Source organism: Chrysemys picta, chromosome 1 (assembly GCF_011386835.1).
Source record: "Chrysemys picta bellii isolate R12L10 chromosome 1, ASM1138683v2, whole genome shotgun sequence".
Classification (NCBI taxonomy): Eukaryota; Metazoa; Chordata; order Testudines; family Emydidae; genus Chrysemys; species Chrysemys picta.
Genome location: NC_088791.1, coordinates 44,025,626 through 44,046,760, shown reverse-complemented (window position 1 = coordinate 44,046,760; position 21,135 = coordinate 44,025,626). Strand labels below are relative to the sequence as shown.

The window sequence follows — 21,135 nt, the reverse complement described above, 5'->3', positions numbered from 1 at the left end:
GACCTTAGACACTAGGGTGGGGATCTGAGTATTAAGGAGGACACATACTTTCCTATATTCAAAGGCCTCTTGGGAAAGGGAGAAATGAGATAAATGGATATTAAAAAGTCCTTATTGAGAAAGCAACCATGATATATGATGATGCCTTGAACTTGTGGAAAAATTTAGGAACTTTTTGGTTTGCCTGGGTGGCAAGATTAAGATTAATTTTTAACTTTCCATGCAGATGCATTGAAATGCCAGGCTCTTGCACACATCTTGAATTCAAAGAAAGGATGCCAAAGAAGCACGAGGTATTCTGGGTCATGCTGAAAACTTGAAGAGCTGTTTTGTATCTTTTCTTGAAGGAAGTCTCATGCTTTCAGAGTAAGAACCTGAGACAGTTCCCTATGCTGCTGCTGAGAGAGGATGATGAAAGGAGGCTGGAGCTCTGGAGATTGCAGTGGCACATGGCAGCAGCAGAGAAAGATATCTGAAGAGCCCCTTGGCAAGGACAGAAGCTCTGATGGCTGTGAGGGTATCTGGCTGGCAGTGCAGGAGGCCCTCTAAGTGTTCCAGCCCTGAGAAGGGAAGTGGAATGGAATGGATGGAGAGAGGGGGGGGGCTGTTTATCTTCTGTGTGAAAGGCCTTCATGGAAGTGTTGCCTTCCCTGAGAAGAAAGTGGGAGGCCTATTCTCAGGACATTGTCTGAACAACAAGTAGGGGTAGAGGTGGACTCACTACTATGGGATGAGGGGAAGAGGGGCTGAAGTCTTTTGGGCTGGCTCTGATGCTATTGGTCTTGTGTTGACATGCTCTTCTGCATCCCCCGAGAGGCGAGGGAGATTCCAAAGCTGTCTGACTCAGTCAGTCTTGAAAGGGCGCAAGAGAGACATCACAACTGTGGCACCAAGAACAAGTCATAGTATCACTGCACGGCCATGCTCAGAGTACTTCCTGCACATTCTTGTGTGTTCTGCTCCAGAAGGATCTGAAGGCATCTGCCTGGAGTGGGCAGAAGACAAACAGAAGAAATTTCTGGAACCAGCCTGAAGAGAGATTTCAGCTGGATGGGGTGAGAAGAAATTTGGCATCTGGTGACTGATCACTGCCTAGCAAGTTCAAACAGCAGAGGAAATCCCTCCAGTCCATGTTGTTGAATGAGCAGGAGCAGCAATAGGTAGTTTATAACAAGCAATGAACATAGACAATTCACAAAGAATAAGCAGTTTCTAAAATGAAAGGCACTTACCCACTGACCAGCAAACTGGATCAAATCATGGAAAAAAAAGTAGAAAAAGCAGATGACGGGGAAGAACAGGAAAATGGAAAATTAATTATGGCTAAAATGCTAACTTAAATAGATGAGCTAAGGAAATGAGGAGCACACCCACGAAGACAACACAAAAGGGCAATCAACAAAAATGATATGGCCGAATAAAATAAAAATAAAACTGCCTGTATCAATGGTGTGATAAATATATTTCTGCACAAGGCAGGAATAATTGTTGGTGTCAAATTCTGACAATTGGTTTCCCTCCCCCACCAAAACCCAAACAAACAAAACTACATCACCACAACCACACACGTACATCAACACTGCAAAAGCAATATTAATTGTGCACCAGTATTCTGGATGACCGAGAGACCACTATCACCCCTCACCACTGCACAGATTATTCCTGACAGGAGTGGGAGTATTCTATATTCAAATGGAAGATGGGGCAGGAGCGAAGTATGGATGTATATCCACTTAAAAAGCATGGGCCTTTGCCCCTCCGTAGAGTCTCTCTCTACAGCCCCATTAGTACAGCACCCAAACAATGGCCTCTACACAGGTTCTGGAAGAGCAAAAATTAAAGATTAATAATTGTACTTGATGATTTCTCTCCTCTGGTTAAAATTTTTTGAGTGTACATGTAGGTGCAAATGCCAGCCAGAGCATTAAAGGAACCAATTAAATATAAATCTAATCAGATGAACAGTTTACTGTTAAGACTGATGCTTTGACTCAGTTGTGCTATTAAGACACTGTCATAAGCCAGGGTGGTTCTCAGATGCAACTCAGGAGAAGCTCTGGGACGGATAGTGCAAAATCCCTCCTGGTGTTCTCCTGAGCACAGAAATTATGGGCATTCCTCTGACCATTTGGATGGAATAATGGGGGGCGGTTTGCACCCTCAGATACACTCAGATACTTACATAGACAAAATTAAAACTATGTGACATTTCAGAAGCCAAAATTCACTAAAAAAAGTCAAAGCTATTTTAATCAAATCTAGTAAAGACAGTCCACAGTGCTAGACACCCCTGATTAATCTAAACATACACAATTCCACCTACCTCTTGCCCACCATCCAGAATGCAGAGTTTAGCAGTTTGCTTTTTGGCATCGACTAAAACGTTAAACATCGTACACACAGACGCAGGAATGCGCAAGTCCATTGATTTGTTTGTCTTTTGCAGCTTGAGTTCAAATGCAATTCTTGTTCTATTTATTTAAACATGAATTCACAACATGAAAGTCTGTCATAATTCCAGACAACTGATGTGTAAAAGCAAAACACTAAATGTGTTAATTTAAAAATTAAGTCTGAGCACCAGGTGGAATCACGTAGGAACACAATACTAGAAGCAGTAGAGTAAAATATTCATCTATTCAGTAGAACATGACAGTGACAGTAATCTCAAGGTTCTGCTTTGATTTAGCTAAATAATGACCAGTGGGCAAAAACATAATATATTTAACAATATGCTTCCTAATCCATTATCTGTGAACAATTTTCAAGCAGTAAAAATATAAAGCTCAAAGAAATATTTAGATTTTCTGCATTAAAACATAACAGTTCATCTATCATGTTAGGATCCCACTTCTAATACACATGCAAACTTATGCTGAGGTGAAGCTTTACATAGAATGTTCCTATGGTGGGCATATAGAGGGCTACTGAATAATAATGTGCCTACCCCACTGGATATGAATTTACAGAAGAATGGCAGCAATGCCCCAGTACTTCGCTACTACTACCTGATCCAGACCTGATTTGCTATAAAAATGCTTTTCTTTAAAGTTCTAAACATATTAGGCCCAACTTGCTTAGAAACAGCATTCCAGATATATCTTGTTGGAATAAACAGATGACAAATTTATTCATACAACAGTATTTTCTGTGGGATTGTTCACAATACCCCTCTTATATATATCTGGTGGCCTGGCTGGGTCCATAAAAGCCTTGTGAAGCAGCTGACATTGGTCAAATGACATTTGTTGGAGTCGGCAGTGAGTAAAAATAATTTCCCTGGTACAGTGACCTATGACACTATGACACTTTTCTCCAACGACACTAGAGCTTGAAGTATTTTCTACCCATAGTAGGTTCTTAGGCATTCTGTAGGTTCCATGCTCTTTAACCAGCAAGCCACAATTTCACATTGGCAGTCAATAATCTTGAACCACCTGCACTTTGTGGTGGAACATTTTTTCAAGACCACAGATATGGTCCCAAAACAGCAATAATATTGCAGCTGACACATGAGAAATGTTATCGCTGATTTTTTTTAGAAATATTAAAAATATGTCAAATTTTGATAAAATCAGAAATGGGTCCTTTTCAAATACATCTAAATGAAAATAACTTTGACATTTTAATTTTTTAAATGAAATTAGGCTTTTGTTTTTCAGCCCAGCTCTAGTTATATATATCTAGATAGTTATAATAACTTATCAAAGTTATATATAACTCATAACAATATAATGCATGAACAATATCTAGTTTATGCTTACACAGATTATGCTTGTGCTTTAAGATGCCTGAAGTCATAGATACTTTAGCAAGTTTGAAAAGTACTTGCACTTTTCTATCACTTTGAAGTGTACATTTCAGTGCAATCTGCTATCAATACAGCATTTGACACCTCACTTGACTTTGATAATATGCAGATCCATCTTTATTAGGACTTTTGGGTGGCCTTCAAAAAGTATTTCTCAACCTTTTTCCATAAACATATATACTGGACCACTGTGATCTTGCCACTATGTAGCGTTAGAGCCTTAGGATTCAATTCAGAGGAAGGTCAGCAAGATAATTTATTAGGACAGACTCAAACTACAACCCAGATCTGTGAGGGATCTGTGTACATCCTAGTGAATTTCAGCACTTATATAATTGTGTTTTACAAACATTGGCTATTTAGTCATTATAACCCCCAGGTGATGTATCTTAGTATTATTATCCCAATTCTACAGATGGGGATACTGAGGTGGAGAGGTCACATGGTTTGATGAAAGCCACACAGTCAATGTCAGAACCAAGACTGCAATACAGAAGTCTCTTGCTCTCAGACCTGTGAGTAATAGTCTACAAAACAATAGTGCCTTTTATACTTTGTAGCCACCCCTCCCTAGAGAACCACTAACTACTCATCAGAATAGCCATTCAAGTAGCCAACAGGAGCCGAGAGAGATTGTAGCTGACCAAGTGCTATTAGCAGTATCCCGGGTGGGCACAGGCCCCCTACAGCTTTAAATTGGCATAGGGTTACCCACAAAATTGAAGAATATGTGAATATGGGTTTCAAGAATCCCAAAGCTAGGCCTGCTTATATGTATGATCATTGATAAGTCATGAATAACCTGTAATATTCAGTAAAAATCCTTGTGACAAACTTTCATCCCAGTGATCGGTTTACATTAATTTATGTTTACAAGTTCAAACCTACCTTTGAAAGGAAAAGGGCCAGAAACTCACTTTAAAAAACAAACACCCAACTGATAATAGCTTTATGCTTCAAGGTCAAAAGTAGGAGATGGGATCTATGGTCTTTGCAGGCTCCCAAAATTGCTCTATTATTTATTATTTGTTTTATCATAATGCTTAGAGTCCCACTCGTAGATCAGGACCCCATTGTGTTCGGCACTGTAAAAAAAACTCCACAGGAAAAAAAAAGCCTTGCCCTGGCCCAAAAGTTACAATCTAAGTATGAAACAAGAGACTCCAGATGGATACAGACAGATATGGGTTGGAGTGGGTACAATGAACCAATGAGGCAATTTGGTCAGTGCGATAGACAGCGCTCTCAGCACATCATTGTCAAGCTTTCTGTAGGGATCATGGAAAAGGAGGATTTTAAAGGAGGATAATGAGGTTGCTTTGTCGCTATTTGTGGGGAACACCTCCCAAGCATGACAGGTAATATGGGAGAAAGCACAAAGGTACTTGTATGAAAATCAAAGAAGCGGGTGACAAAGGCTGGTATCATGGATCGAATGGAGGTGGGATTTAACATCTCAATAGTGAATGACAGACAATAGGTAAGGTGGGGACAGGACACTGAGGACCTTAAAAGTGAAGGCAAGCAGCTTATGTTTGATGCGATAGAGAAGAGGGAGTAAATGAGAGATACAAAGAAATGAGTGACATGGTCAAAGAGATGGGGTAGGATCTTTGCAGCAGCATTCTAAATGGATATCACACATCTAGATGTTCTCATTAACATTTCCTAGATGTTCATTTCCAAATGTGTTACAACTTTTAACAGACAATTTCAAAATATAACTGTACCTTTTGACGCAGGCCTCTATCATATCACTGGCCATAAGTTTAAGTCTCTGCTCTAAATGATGGGCAAATTCTGGTTCTGGCCAGTGCAGATCGAAAACAAACATCTGCAGTGCATCAAGTTTCCAGAAAAGATCTTCCGATGTAGCTGAACCATTGCTATTAAAAAAAACAGAAGATACATTTATAGGACATATGAAAAAAACCCCACAGAATTACTTGCAGAAGTAGAGTCCTCCCCTCCTTCCAGTTCACTTCCCACATGCAGCTCCCACAACACAGTTGGGTGTTGCTTCAAGAGTATTACAGTGGTTGTGGAAGTCCTGTCCTTTTGATTTAATATGACTTCCCTAGGGGGTAAGCAAGTAGATCTGTTCAACCCTTGTATCATGGAGGTGGGAGAGGGAGGTGAAGCAACCCAAATTCAAGAGAAGAGAGGAAAAATATTGGCAGAAGGGGTTTTATTTAAGAAAGAACTTTTTCGCGACAGTGAACACTTTGCACATATATTTGCTTGCTCTCACAGCACAGGTGGGTAAACCTCCCATAGTACTGAAGAAGTATAGTGTAGTAGGAGAGCCACACACAGACAGATACTCTCTTGACACATGCAGATTAACTCCCACTGAGGGAAGTAGATCAGAAGATCTCCAAAACAAGGAAAAACAGAACTCACATTAATGTCAATAAACTTAACATGAGCAGAACAAAAGAAGAAAATGTCCCTATGTCATTTGCGGTTGCCACAATTTTAAAACTCTCCCTCCTGACCAACTCATAGATTTTAATAGATACATCTGCTCATCATTAATTACAGTGATATCATTACAATATTCAGCCGGAATGAACTCCTCCAAGTGTGCTAATAATGTGCCTATTCTCCAAAGCCTGAACTGCTGTACTGAGGGTCCTAATGCTAGCCACATTAACATTCCAAGTAACAGATTTCAACATACTTCAGAAGCAAAAGTGATAAAAATTTAGCATAGCAGCCTTGACTCTGCATTTTAATTTACAAGTATTGCCATTTTCTTTCCTATATTCTCATGACAAAAGGCCATCATCATGAAGGGGCTGACTGACTCATTCAGTGGGAGCTGAGGGCAATGGGAGTTGAGAGTACTTAGGACGGAGCAGGATCAGGGCTATAGAAATTAGAGATGGAAAAGGCCTATAATAGCTCTCTAATAATGTTGCATTGTTACCTACAGTACTTTGCTAGTGGCCCTGACTTCTCCAATTTTAAATGACCCAAGTTTTGATGCTTCCCCACGTTCCTTACATTGATAGTCCACAGTCTAGTAGATTTCACCATCAGGGAGACTCAGGGTATTTTGCCTACATGTTTCTGCTTACTGATATCCAATAACTCTTAGTTATACTTCCCTGTTACACGCTTGAAATAGAACAACCAGACCTCAAGAGATAGAAAATCTATTGGGCTAAGTTCCATCCTCATCCCCATCTTGTGTGTGTATGTTGCCTGTTCAGATTGCAAGCATTTCGAGGCAAAGACCCTGCCTTTGTACTGAACATAAAGCACTTATTTACACAGTGGCAACAGTTTTTTAATACAAGAAAAATAATAGTCCACTGTCCTGCTAGGGTAGGATTCTTCCTTACAGACTAATGAAATAACTTTACATGGTTATCACATATCTCCCATATCCCTTGGTAGTGAGTTTTGCGCTTATATATGTTACATTATATACAAACTTAGACCACAAAATAAGATAGTCAACTGGTATGGATGAGAAAGATGGAGAGAAAGTGTACTAACTAAAAACAAGATGTGTGTGTGCATAAATACACTAATATATTTTCATACAAAGTCTCAATGTATATTGACTTTGATGAGAGTGCCTATCTGAAAGTAAAGCACATTTATTTACCAAATGTGATAATCACTTCTTTCTATTTGATCTGCAGGGATTTTATGCATTTTAATTTTGTTCTCTTTAAATCATATTTCTGCTTAACAGGACTCCAAACTAAATGGAATCCTCTAAGACTCAGGAGGAATCATGTGCTCTCAAATATTGTCAATGTATTCTTATGCACGTTCACTCCCTGGTGTCCACTTAAACTGGTTTCATTACACAGCCAAATAAGGTTTTACAATTATAATAATTATAATAATAGCCATTGGTTCTTGAAATTTGAGAGGAGCTCCGTAATAAACATTTCTTGTTTTTTATATGCTTCTGAGCCACCACTCTTATTTATTATTTAGTTATATATTGCACAACGACATCCGGAACTATTTTTCTTAAAGATATAGACTAATATTGTATACTACTGACATAAAAGGAGCTGTGACAACAGAAAGAAATAGTGTATTCCAAAACCACACATCTGTCATTTGATTATTACTAACTATTACAGTAAATTACTCTGGAGGATTATGATTTTACAGTGACAGACTAAGATTATTTGTACATGGTATATACTTTATTTGGGCTTGATCCTGCACTCTGATCTTAATCCAGTAAAGCACTTGGTCCAGTAAATCAGGACATACCTGCTTAAAGTCAAGAACATTCTTAAATGGATTTACAATTTATACACTGGGATCTAATACTGCTGGAGCAGATTAAGATTCAAGTAATTGTAACCAGCTCCTTGAGGCTCCTCCCCAGGGCTGGCTCCAGGATTTTTGCTGCCCCAAGCAGCAAAAAGAAAAAAAGTGGAAAAAAAAAAAAGCCGCGATCGCGCGATCTGCTCTACCTACTGCCGCTGCTTCAGAGGGAGTGAGGGACCCGCCGCCGAATTGCCGCAGAAGAGCTGGACATGCCGCCCCTCTCCGTTGGCCACCCCAAGCACCTGCTTGCTGGGCTGGTGCCTGGAGCCGGCCCTGCTCCTCCCTTTTCCTGCACCAGGCATATCTTGGTGTAGGAGAAAAGAATTAATTGTTATTATGTAGTGAATTGACTGAGCTCTGTACTCCATAGGAAAAACTCCACAAAACAATGACTCACATACTGAGAGTCAAATTCATTGCTAGCGTAAGAAGTGGCCCTAACTCCACGGGATTGTCGCTGCTTCTGCCAATGATGATGTTTACAGTGACTGTAGAACATCTATTACATATGTAACAGAGAAAATAATTTAGAAATGGAACATTGGTATAATCAAAACAAGCCATAAATCTAACTTAAAAGCTAGGTTCAAAACTTGTAAAAGTGTAAAGATTCAAAACGGAAAGGAAATAAAAATTAGATTTAGAGTAACAAATTTTAATTAACTAGTAGATTGTAAGAAAAACTCCCATTCTGGTTAATTAAAAGCTTTTACCTCCCCTTCCCCCAAACACACTGTCCCAGCCCTCTCAACCTTTCAGCATGTTTTCCTTAGCTGAATCTGACGGTAATTCACAGTGCTCTGCACGTCTAGCCAAGGTGTCCTCTGAGTTAACTTCTCATGGGACCAATCAAGCAAAATACTGACTACTACACACAGCACTTTACTCTCTTAATATCTCCCTAACCTTAACATGCAATGCCCCAAATGTACCATTAAATTATAGGACCAGCAAAAACAACTGAAAACACAGTAATGATGTTCTTGTGACAGTGTAATGATAGAGAAGAGTACACATTTAGTGTTCCTAGCCACACATTAAAGAAAAAAAACAAACTTGTCAATGGAAATAGCAGCAGAACATGTATAGTGATTTAACACGGCCTGTGTACAAAGTTTTATGGCATATTTAAAAGGTAATGCTCAAAAAAGTAAACGTAAATTATTAGTCAGAGAGGAAAATAATATTAATATCGATGATCCCACTTCAGCAAAGCACTTAAGCACACGCTTAACCATAACTACATGCTTAAGCCCATCCTTATTCAGCTAAGCATTTAGGCAAGTGCTTAACTGCTTTGTTGAAAGGGATGGACTTAAACATGTGCTTCGGTGCTTTGCTAAATTGGGAACAACGGCTTTACTACCAGGACTTGGATGTTAGCAATGTATGCTAGAATATGAAACCCTTTCTTGTCACTTCACAAAACAAAAAGGCTATGGTCAACTAGATAGATGACTTGACATTCTTAGAAAGTATTTAAATATAACTCAGTTAAATCATAGTTTCTGATGTGTTTTAGCTCCTCATTGTATAATAAAATCTCCAGCCACTGAAAACGATTAACTGTAAAAATGGCAAGCTTTTTTAATTAAAGGAATTAATCCAAAAATGTGATCTGAATTCCACTGAATGCCTGCCATCTAAAATTCTGAATGCAGCATTTTTTAAAGGAATTTCATTTCCATATCAGCCATCAATGGATTAGAAAGATAACATCAATCATTGGTTTCTGAAAGTCATACAAAAAGGACTTCATACCCCAGATGATGTCCCAGCAGACACTGCTTTTACTAGAATGTGCCATGGCACCAGATGGGGGTGGGTATGCCCCACAAGTGGGAATACACATACAGAGGCCACAGTGAAGAACATATTATATACTGTAACTTGCTCTCTCTCAAACACATCTGAGCCACTTATCTAGAAACTGAATATTCTAAATTAACTCATACCCGTACAAAGAACAATGGTACCAGGGGTAGAAGGAACAGTGGCTGGCTCGCAGGCAGCTGTGCAGCCAGCCCTGGAAGCATACTGAAGCTGCTAAGCAAGATGTCTCAGTGAGCTTGTACAATGCCTGGTGGGCTGTTTGTTACTGTTCCTTTCAGCAGAAGCGGCACTCTAGCTACTGCCTGCAAGCACTTGTACTAGCTGAATGCAGCCCTTGTGAACTGGGTGTGTGAGTTGGCATGTTATTCATACTTTGCTGAGCACTCTTGTGCGTCATTGTGTTAACTACCCGGAGATATTACAAATAGGAGGACGCTCCTTTATAACCTTTTCAAATACTTACACACTGGTGCAGCCGATGACAGAATTGGCCCTATGGAACTTGTACATATCTAATAACACTCCCTCTCTCACTCATTTTTATTACAAAGATGACGCAAAATTATAAATACACAAACAGATAAATTACATTAAAAGGACATTATTAAGGTTGCAAAGTCAAACAATCAGAAGTTAGGAAATGCCAGAATTAGGATTCCTGGGCAAAGGCTTACAATGTGACTAAATTTGGGTGAGTTTCCATGGGGATGGCAAAAGACACATCCCTGACACCAAGGTCAGCCCCTGCCAAATTACAAGTTCCCGCTTTAAAGACTGAAGGCGCTATAACTGCTTGAAGAAAAGATCAGAATTTTTTTTAACATGGGCAAAACAACGTATCAGCCCCTTCCCTCATTCTCAGAATGGCTGAACCCTCCCTTTTGGCTGAAATTTTCTGAAGAAATTTAGCCTGATGCAGACAACCAGCATGGAAACTTTCAACCCAGTCAGTTAAAGTTGGCAAAGTTATAAGCAACTAAAGACAGGATCTTATAATAGGAAGTGTTCGGCAACCCTACGAATAGTCAGTGCTACCAGCCCTGCATATAATACCACCAGTCCTTAATATCTGTAATTTGGGGAGCCTACTATATATTTTCCCATGGGAAAAACATCTGTGTGTAAAAACCTCCACGTATGTAAAATGTAAATTAAAATTCATTTTTACGGGGCAGAAGTGCTTAAGTTCAGATTGTTAGAAGACCACAGTTAAGAACATTAAGTCTCAAGGAAGTGTAAAGTGTGGAGGATACTGTTTAAGACAGTAACCTTCACAGGATAGGAATAAACAGGTAGGAAGAGTTTTGATTCAAAGCTGGAATAATGATTTATAAAGGCAAAAATATTCAGGTGCAAACTTGTAGTGTTACAGTCAAAACAAAGGGTGTAAAAGCCTAAGGATGAGGAGGAAAAAGGTTGACAATTCCTTAAGGGAGCCAGAAAGAACAAATCCCATTACAGCTAATGAACAAATGCCAAAAGTCTGGAGACACGTTACTCAATACACTTGGCTACATAATTCTTAGCACAAACACAGAACTTCACGTGCGATAATGGATTTCAGCATTTGCTTGTAGAAAGAAAAAAAAGCTTGTTTTCCAAAACATTAAATTATCTTTTGCTTTAAAGGATATTGTCAAGATTAATTTCCAAAATTTAAAAATATTTTCTGTTGTTGCTTCTACTAAACCCCCTCTTTTGGAAACTTGTAACTGAAACATGTTTCTTTACCCAAAACTATTTTCCTCAATGGTGCATGCACATCCATAAACAGGTAGACACACAGAACTTCCATATGTTATTGTGGGATTGCTCAACTCGGCATGGGCTACTGGCTCCATTAAAATAAAAAACAGAAGCGTGGTGAAAAAAAAAACACAAAAAGAAACTAATGTAGGTCAAATTTTGGGCCTACTAATCTTTACAGTTTCCCTCTAAGATTAAGAATTTAAATCTAACAGAAATCTTGCAAACAATTGTTGAAATTGTTTTCTGAACCATTTTGCACATGCAATGAATTAGTCACATTCATGCGAAAACATGAAGAGCTATTGTAGTTTATGAAAACCTGGTCTAAGAACAATTATTTTAATTTTTCTCCCCTGCTCATTAACTGAATAAGAAGAGCAATTATGGCATTTAGACTGTTAACTGTACCACAACAAATCTTTGCAAAGTTGATTTTAAGTGAGGTATTAACTATAACACTCTGCTGTATTTTTATGCACTAAAAAATGCACAATGCACTGACATTCCATGCTTGGCTCACAAGTGAGAAATTATTGTTTCCAACTACGCAATCCTAAACACCATGCAATCCAAATATAACTATACACGAAACCAGCAAGGCCATGCAGAGCTGACATACAGTCAGAAGATTAGTGAAGAATACACACGTGGAATCATATAAAGAAGCCATCCAGGTTGGTGCAGAAAAGCTAGGTATCTGTGGAAGATTAAGAGGCAAACTTGGAACTTTCGGAAGAGCTACATTGGGAAGACTGTTGGTGATGCTCCTGTGAAGAAATAAACAATGTAGGAATACAATAAAAAATAGAACTTAGAGGACAATAGAGGAGTAAAGCAGATTGGGTATAAAGATATAGGTAGGTTAGACCTTCTATAAACACTTACTTGACAGGCTGCCAGGACTCTTGTTCAAGACCTCTATGAATGGACTGGGCAATAGATGATTCCATGAGATCAACATAGCGGATGACCAAGGGAACAAAAATCTCTTGCAAGTGCTTGTGAAACTTTCCATTGCACAAAAGTACTTTAAAAACAAACAAAAACAATTCTTAATTACTCAACAGGCTGTGATCCAATTTCATTAGCTATAGCAAAAGAAATCTCCTAAAATGTTCTGGTGTGTATATATATATATATATATATATATATATATACACACACACACACACACACACACACACATATACACAGAGAGAGAGAGAGAGAGAGAGAATTCTAAGAGCAGTGATAGCATGACCCAACCTCTGTAATAAATACCATGTCAGAAAAATTCCTAAGGGCTTTTCTTAAGTTTAGACCTGTTTTATTTCTCAGTAAGTAACTATTATTTACATGAGGAAGTCAACATAGTAGCGACTGTTTATACCAAGGCTGAATTTAGCCATTCCAGTCATTCTTGCTTTATATCAAGTAGTTTCTTCTACATAGTGTGACTGATTTGGAAAATAGTATGTTTGCACATTCACAGATCATACTCTTGTATTATAAATGATAAGTAACTGAATGCACTATGCACATACAGAATTAGGCCTCAATTCAGCAATGCACTTAAGAATGTGCTTAACTTTCACTATCATGAAACTTAGGCACATACTTATGTGTTTTGCCGAATAGGGATGGACTTAAGATTGTGTTTAAGGGATTTGCTGAATTGGGGCTTAGTAATTATGTTGCCTTGATAGAATACTTGGATGCAAAGACAACAAACAAAGTATAAACACTAGTAATAATGAAATAATATTCCGTTATTATTTTTTATTTATATTACACTACAGCTCAAAGGCTGCAATCAAGATTGGTGTAAAATTTTGCCAGGCTCTATGCATACACATAGGTACACACGGTACCTGCTATAAGGAGCTTTCAATACAATTCAAGACGAGAAGCAATGAGTGTGACAAACAATAACAGGTGGTGGGAGAGAGAATGAGTATGATGATTAATATTATGCAGAAGACTAGTGAGCCACAGGCTAACAACGTGCCCCACTAGAAGATTCTGAATTTAAAAAAAAAAAACTTATCCAAACAACCCTCTCCTGTGCTCCCTTAATATCCACGGTGGTGTGCTTTGGCTCATTATTATTCTTATATTGTTTTATTTGAGTTTGTTTGCTTTTTCCATATAGATTATCCCCTTCCCATGCAAACTATCCCCAACCATCCCACTACTTATGGTATTTAGTTCCTTTTAAAAATGTGTATATTACCAATATAATTAAATGTGCATAATATATAGAAACAAGCCCCGCAACTCCCTCTGGGTTTGGGTCCCCATCATCTAGGGTTACCATCCGTCCGTATTTCCCCGGACACGTCCGGCTTTTGCGTCTCTAAATAGCCGTTCAGGAGGAATTGGTAACAAGGTTAAAATGTCCAGGTTTTTTTTCTCCCTCGCCTCCCTCCCTCCCTTCCATGCAGAGTGCGGCTGCTGATTGAGCTGCTCCCATTGGCCTCCAGCAGCCAGAGCCCTCCCCTGCTCCCTCCTCTCTCTGTCTGCAGCCCTGTGTAACACACAAACCAACCCACCGGGCAGCGTGTTTTGCAAACGCGTGGAGCCAGAATGGTAAGGGGAGTCTGGAGGGGGCAGTCAGGGAGCGGGGGAGGGTTGGATGGGTCCCCGGCCTCCACCTGCCACCCCCCCTCCGCGCATTCCCGCCCCCCGTGCTCCTCCCCGCCTGCCTCTCCCTTGTCTGCTTGTACTGCCAGAGCCAGCAGCAACTGCTGTCTGCTGCCCCCGGGTCCTAGTGCCCCCTCCACTAATGGGAAGACAGGCTGCCCTTACCCTGCCCTTCCACCCTAGCCCTGAGCCTCTCCAACGCCCCAAACCCCTCATCCCCCCACACCTTAATCCGCTGCTCCATCCCCCCTCCTGCATCATGAACCCCTCATCCTCAGACCCACAGCCCTCACCCCTGCATCCCCTCCTATCCCCAAACTCCCTCCCAAACCCCCTTCCCCCTTCCCACACACCCCCTCCTGCCCTCAAACTCCCTCCTAAAGCCTGCACCCCCTCCCTTTGCACTGCCTCCCAACCCCAAACTCCATCCCAGAGCCTGCACCCCTCACCCCCCCTGCATACCCACCCCCTGCCCCAGCCCGGAGCCTGCACCCAGCACCCAAACTCTATCCCAGAACCTGCACCCTGCACCCCTCCTGCATCCTAATCCCCAGCCCAGGACCTGCACCCCAGACCTCCTCCTCCCACCCAACCCCCCTCCCAGAGCCTTAGGCAGGTGGGGGTGGGTGGGCACCACCAAAATTTCTACAACCCTGCCACCCATGCAAGTGGATAAGGGTCAGGGCAGTCAGGGGACAGGTAGGGTCCTGGGGGGGGCAGTTAGGGTGGGGGGTTCTCAGCAGGGGGCAGTCAGGGGACAAGAAGCAAGGGGGGTTGGGGTTCTGAGGGGGGTACTCAGGGGGTGCGAAGTGGGAGGGAATGGATGGGGGCAGGGCTAGGGTGGGGCTCCCCCCCCCACCCCAGAGTGTCCTCTTTTTTGATTGTGCAAATATGGTAACCCTACCATCATCTATTTATGCTTCCCTCTGTCCCAGAATAGGGGACCCAGAAGTATGATCACTTGCTCTGTACTGCCCAGGGAGACAGGGGTGGGTTCCTGCAGGGGGCAAGAAGGCAAAAAGCCATGGTCAATTATGGTGTATCTGTGGTCTGAACCTGTGAATGTGATGTCCATTGCTCACCGCAGTATCCACTGATCCTGCTCCCCACACCCTACTGTCTGTCTCCAAACTCCATAAAGCAGCTCACTGAGGCCCCGATCCTGCAAGACTTACACATATGCTAAACTTTATGTATGTGAGTGTGTGTGGAAAGTTAAATACATGCTTAAGTCTTTGCAAGGTCAGGCCCAGTCTGGAACTACTGACCTAGCAGGGTATGTCTACACAGCACTTTGAAGCCCATGGGTGCCAGCCTCCCAGGGCTCATGTTAGCACCCTAAAAATACCTTTGGAGACAGTGCTTTGAAGTTGGGCTGGAGTTGTCTGACTCTGACAAACGCATGGAACCTGCACAGTTCTGCACTATTATCCTGAGTGTTGCAAGCACAGGATGTACAATCCTCTGGTGTTTGCATAGCTACAAGAAAAACTGTATCAGTGGGGAACATGGCTGTATTTTAAAGAATCCTTATTGAGGTTGCAGGAACAAACCATCCCAATGTGTAGAAAGAATAGTAAATATGGGAGGCGACCAGCTTGGCTTAACAGTGAAATCCTTGCTGATCTTAAACGCAAAAAAGAAGCTTACAAGAAGTGGAAGATTGGACAAATGACCAGGGAGTATAAAAATATTGCTCAAGCATGCAGGAGTAAATCAGGAAGGTCAAATCACACTTGGAGTTGCAGCTAGCAAGAGATGTTAAGAGTAACAAGAAGGGTTTCTTCAGGTATGTTAGCAACAAGAAGAAAGTCAAGGAAAGTGTGGGCCCCTTATTGAATGAGGGAGTGACAGAGGATGTGGAAAAAGCTAATGTACTCAACGCTTTTTTTGCCTCCGTCTTCACGAACAAGGTCAGCTCCCAGACTGCTGCACTGGGCAGCACAGCATGGGGAGCAGGTGACCAGCCCTCTGTGGAGAAAGAAGTGGTTCGGGACTATTTAGAAAAGCTGGATGAGCACAAGTCTATGGGGCCAGATGCACTGCATCCGAGGGTGCTAAAGAAGTTGGCGGATGTGATTGCAGAGCCATTGGCCATTATCTTTGAAAACTCATGGCGATTGGGGGAGGTCCCGGATGACTGGAAAAAGGCTAATGTAGTGCCCATCTTTAAAAAAGGGAAGGAGGAGGATCAGGGGAACTACAGGCCAGTCAGCCTCACCTCAGTCCCTGGAAAAATCATGGAGCAGGTCCTCAAGAATCAATTCTGAAGCACTTAGAGGAGAGGAAAGTGATCAGGAACAGTCAGCATGGATTCACCAAGGGCAAGTCACGCCTGACTAACCTAATTGCCTTCTATGATGAGATAAACTGGCTCTGTGGATGAGGGGAAAGCAGTGGATGTGTTATTCCTTGACTTTAGCAAAGCTTTTGATACAGTCTCCCACAGCATTCTTGCCGGCAAGTTAAAGAAGTATGGGCTGGATGAATGGACTATAAGGTGGATAGAAAGCTGGCTAGATCGTTGGGCTCAACGGGTAGTGATCAATGGCTCCATGTCTAGTTGGCAGCTGGTATCAAGCGGAGTGCCCCAAGGGTCGGTCCTGGGGCCGGTTTTGTTCAATATCCTCATTAATGATCTGGAGGATGGCGTGAACTGCACCCTCAGCAAGATGACACTAAATGGGAGGAGTGGTAGATACACTGGCGGGTACAGATAGGATACAGAGGGACCTAGACAAATTAGAGGATTGGGCCAAAATAAACCTGATGAGGTTCAACAAGGACAAGTGCAGAGTCCTGCACTTAGGATGGAAGAATCTGATGCACCGCTACAGACTAGAGACCGAATGGCTAGGCAGCAGTTCTGCAGAAAAGGACCTAGGGGTTACAGTGGATATGAGTCAACAGTGTGCCCTTGTTGCCAAGAAGGCTAACGGCATTTTGAGCTGTATAAGTAGGGGCACTGCCAGCAGATCGAGGGACATGATCATTCCCTTCTATTCGACTTTGGTGAGGCCTCATCTAGAGTACTATGTCCAGTTTTGGGCCCCACACTACAAGGAGGATGTGGAAAAATTGGAAAGAGTCCAGCAGAGGGCAACAAAAATGATTAGGGGGCTGGAACACATGACTTATGCGGAGAGGCTGAGGGAACTGGGATTGTTTAGTTTGCAGAAGAGAAGAATGAGGGGGGATTTGATAGCTGCTTTCAACTACTTAAAAGGGGGTTCCAAAGAGGATGGATCTACACTGTTCTCAGTGGTAGTAGATGACAGAACAAGGAGCAATGGTCTCAAGTTGAAGTGGGGGAGATTTAGGTTGGATATTAGGAAAAACTTTTTCACTAGGATAGCACTGGAATGGATTCCCTAGGGAGGTGGTGGAATCTCCTTCCTTAAAAGGTTTTTAAGGTCAGGCTTGACAAAGCCCTGGCTGGGATGATTTAGTTGGGGATTGGCCCTGCTTTGAGCAGGGGGTAGGACTAGATGACCTCCTGAGGTCCCTTCCAACCCTGATATTCTGTGATTCTCTGACAATTTATTTGAGGACAGATTGCTGTGGGACATAGTGAAAACCAATTCCAGGTTTTTGGTGGCATTCATGGAGCAGCAGCCAATGGTGGAGCACAACTTCTGGGCCTCAATGCAGGGACACCAGAATGAGAGCTGCACTGACAGCGGAGAAGCGAGTGGTGATTACACTGTGGAAACTTGTAACGCCGGATTGCTACTGGTGAGTTGTCATTCAAGTGTGCAGGGCTATTAATTGTGACTCAGAAGTATTCAAGACATAGTGGATGAATCTGTAGCAGTGGGGTTCCTGAACTGCAATGGAGTGATAGACAGCATGCAGATTCCTATTTTGACACCAGTCCACCTTGCCCAAGAGTATATTAACAGAAAGGGTTACTTTCCTATAGTTATGCAAACACTGGAGATCATCGGAAACACTTCACCAACACTAGTGTTGACTGGTTAAGAGAGCCGTATCTTTAAGAATACAGGACTGTTCAGAAAGCTGCAAGCAAGGACTTTCTTTTCCAACTGGTGGATCACCATTGGCGATGTTGAAGCTCATGAAGCTGTTCACTGATCAATTTGACAACAACGATAGATTCAGCTATTGGCTCAGCAGGTGCAGAATGACAGTTGAATGTACTTTTAGAAGATTGAAGAGAGGATGGCATTGTTTACTCACAAGATTGGATCTCTAGGAAAAATACCCCAATGGTTATAGCAGCCTGATGTGTAGAGTCTTGCGCAGATACATAAATTTGGATCGGCATCCAATCTGCATCCACAGTAATTAAATTGTATCCAACCTGCGATCTGCACTCCACTGTTTATATGTATCTGCATTCACACCCGCACAAGCACCCTCTAGAGCAGCGGTCCTCAATTAGGCATCTGTGGCCCTATAAGGGGCTGCGAGCCTATTTCAGGAGGACTGTGGCCCCACAGGGCAGAAACTCCAAGCCCCGAACCCACCACGGGGCTGAAGCTTGGTGCCCTGAGTCCCCTGAGAAGCTAAAGCCGAGAGCCCTAGCACTCCCTCTCAGTGGGGGCATCAGGGCTTGGGACTCTGGGCTTTAGCCCCACAGGGGGCACCAAGCCTCCTGGCTTCAGCCCCATGGGCAGTCCCCCTGAAACTGCGGCCCTCCGTTGAGTACCATTGCTCTAGAGCCCTGCGCAGAAAAAAAAATTGGATCTGCATCCAATTTGCAAAGATGAGAAACAAAGAACTGCATCCGGGGCTGCACATATCCGTGGATGTAAAGAGGATATCCACGGATTTGCAGGGCTCTAGTGCAGTGTCCTGCATAATACCTGTGAGGCAAAGTGGGAAAAGGTTGCTGCTGGGGTGAAGGGCAGAGGCGGAGCAGCTTTCTGCTGAGTTTGAACAGCCAGATGCAAAGGCTATTAGAAGAGCTCAATGTGGAGCTATATGGCTGAGGGAGGCCTTGAGAGCACTTTAACAGTGTCCCATTGCAATGTGTTGTAGTGGACTGTGCTCTACCTGGCCTGCAGTTCTGGGGCCTGTTAGGAATTGTGTGGTGCTTGGTGCCCATCTATGAATACAAAACTGTCAATACACCTCTTAATTTTGTGGGTCTTGCTGTACATTTATGATTATTACACTGTATTTATTACTGAATGAGTTATGTCACACTGTACAACAACAAGTAAGTGGATGCATTCTGTACCGCAAGGCAGTCTGCAGCATATGTTGTGAACTAATCAAGATAAACTATTTCCCACAGAATAGAATTTTAATGAGTAACAAAATCAGTGTTAAAAAATTGGTGCTACTTACAAGCAAATACATTAAAAACTTAATAAATTAGCAATGGAATGGAATGTCCTCCTGTCCCTTCAAATGTTTGAGCACTACCCCCGCCCCCAAAAGTGTTAGTTTCACTTTTGCTGCCAGAACAATAGTTTCAATGGCAGTGAGATGTGGAGCTCCTGTGTGTCTGCATCTCCTTCTCAGCTGGGTCCAGATAGAACGTTTGGTAGTGAAGGATTTCTGTCCCACGAGTGTCCTGTGCTGCCTGTGCCTGACCAAGAAGAAAAAGTAAGCAAAGAATATTATAAAAAGAGGAGGAGAGTTCACCTAGAGGCACAAGGTGACAGATGGCTGCTTTTGCTGCTGGGACAGCATGAACCAGCCAGACAGAGAGGGGGAGCTCACAGTAAAGACAGAACAAAGGAATAGGTTGCTGCCTGGTGCTACTGCGAACAAAGCACTGAGAGGGAAGTAAGCAGCCCTATTGGCTGACCGCGTGCAAGCAGGCAAACAACTTAGCCTGCACTGGGGATGAATAGCCAGCAGAGGGAGCCCAAGTACAGCCATAGGAAAAATTCCACAGTCTGCACACAGCCAGAAGAGGCAGATTGTTCATTTGTTTGTTTTTCTGCACTAACAAAAAAGAGTTTCCCTGTGGCAGAGTAGTAGTCCAGGAGGTGTGAAGTCCAACAGGAGAGCAGAGAAGTGGCAACTTTGGTGGGCAATTTTGCTGATTTTGACAAAAAACACGAATCATGGGAGGTATACTTTGAACACTTCGAGCAATTTATAACCCACAACAACACCATTTAGATGGACAATGAGTTTCAACCTTGCTGACAGTAATGGGTCCAAAGGCATATGGACTGCTGTGTGACCTATTGTCTCTCTGACTGTACCTGGAACTGCCATGTACATCACAGTTACTGCACCAGCACAGGAACATTTTTCTCCTACCCCATGAATGATAACAGAACAATATCGGTTCCATCAGGGAAGTGGAGAGTCAGGAGCAGTTTGTTGCTGCTCTAAGGAAGTTGTCAGAGCACTGTCAATTTGGACAAATATTAAGTGATGTCCTGCATGACCAATTTGTCTCTGGATTATGCAATATCAAGATCCAGAAGAAGTTATTGATTGTATCAGCGTTTACATTCAAGAAGACTGTTGACGTGTTGGGAGGGTTGGTGTCTGTGCTTGGCAGTACCACCTAGTCGTGATATTCTGGGCTGCGTCGTCCAGTTGCAAGAGTCAATGGTCGCATTGCCCAGTGGCAAGTGTCAAGAGCCACATTACCTAGCGGCTGGAGACCATGGCCGTATTGCCACATGGCAAGAATCGTTAGCTGTGTCACCAAGTGGTGAGAGTCAATAGCTACATTGCCTAGAAGCTACAGTCAGTGCTGTATCACTCAGTGGCAAGGGTCCACAGCCATGTCACCCTGTATTGCCCAGTGGCAACAGACATCAGTTGTGTCACCCAGTGGTGAGAGTCAATAGCTGCGTCACCCAGGGGTGAGAGTC

The 21,135-nt window shown here is 42.4% G+C and overlaps 1 protein-coding gene across 14 annotated transcripts in view; it reads right to left on the bottom strand.

Moving 5' to 3' along the window:
• The window catches only part of CADPS2 (calcium dependent secretion activator 2), a 568,361-nt gene that overhangs the window by 53,540 nt on the left and 493,686 nt on the right, over nucleotides 1-21,135 (bottom strand). For 5 of the 14 annotated variants that reach the window (XM_065555914.1, XM_065555939.1, XM_065555959.1 and 2 more), the window contains 5 exons: nucleotides 12,587-12,728; nucleotides 12,349-12,468; nucleotides 5,542-5,697; nucleotides 2,324-2,471; nucleotides 1,233-1,247 (listed from right to left, as the gene is read on the bottom strand). In XM_065555914.1, the coding sequence (XP_065411986.1) occupies nucleotides 1,233-1,247; nucleotides 2,324-2,471; nucleotides 5,542-5,697; nucleotides 12,349-12,468; nucleotides 12,587-12,728 (581 nt within the window). The remainder of the gene's footprint in view (nucleotides 1-1,232; nucleotides 1,248-2,323; nucleotides 2,472-5,541; nucleotides 5,698-12,348; nucleotides 12,469-12,586; nucleotides 12,729-21,135) is intronic. The other 9 variants (XM_065555945.1, XM_065555970.1, XM_065555951.1 and 6 more) reach the window with 3 other exon arrangements.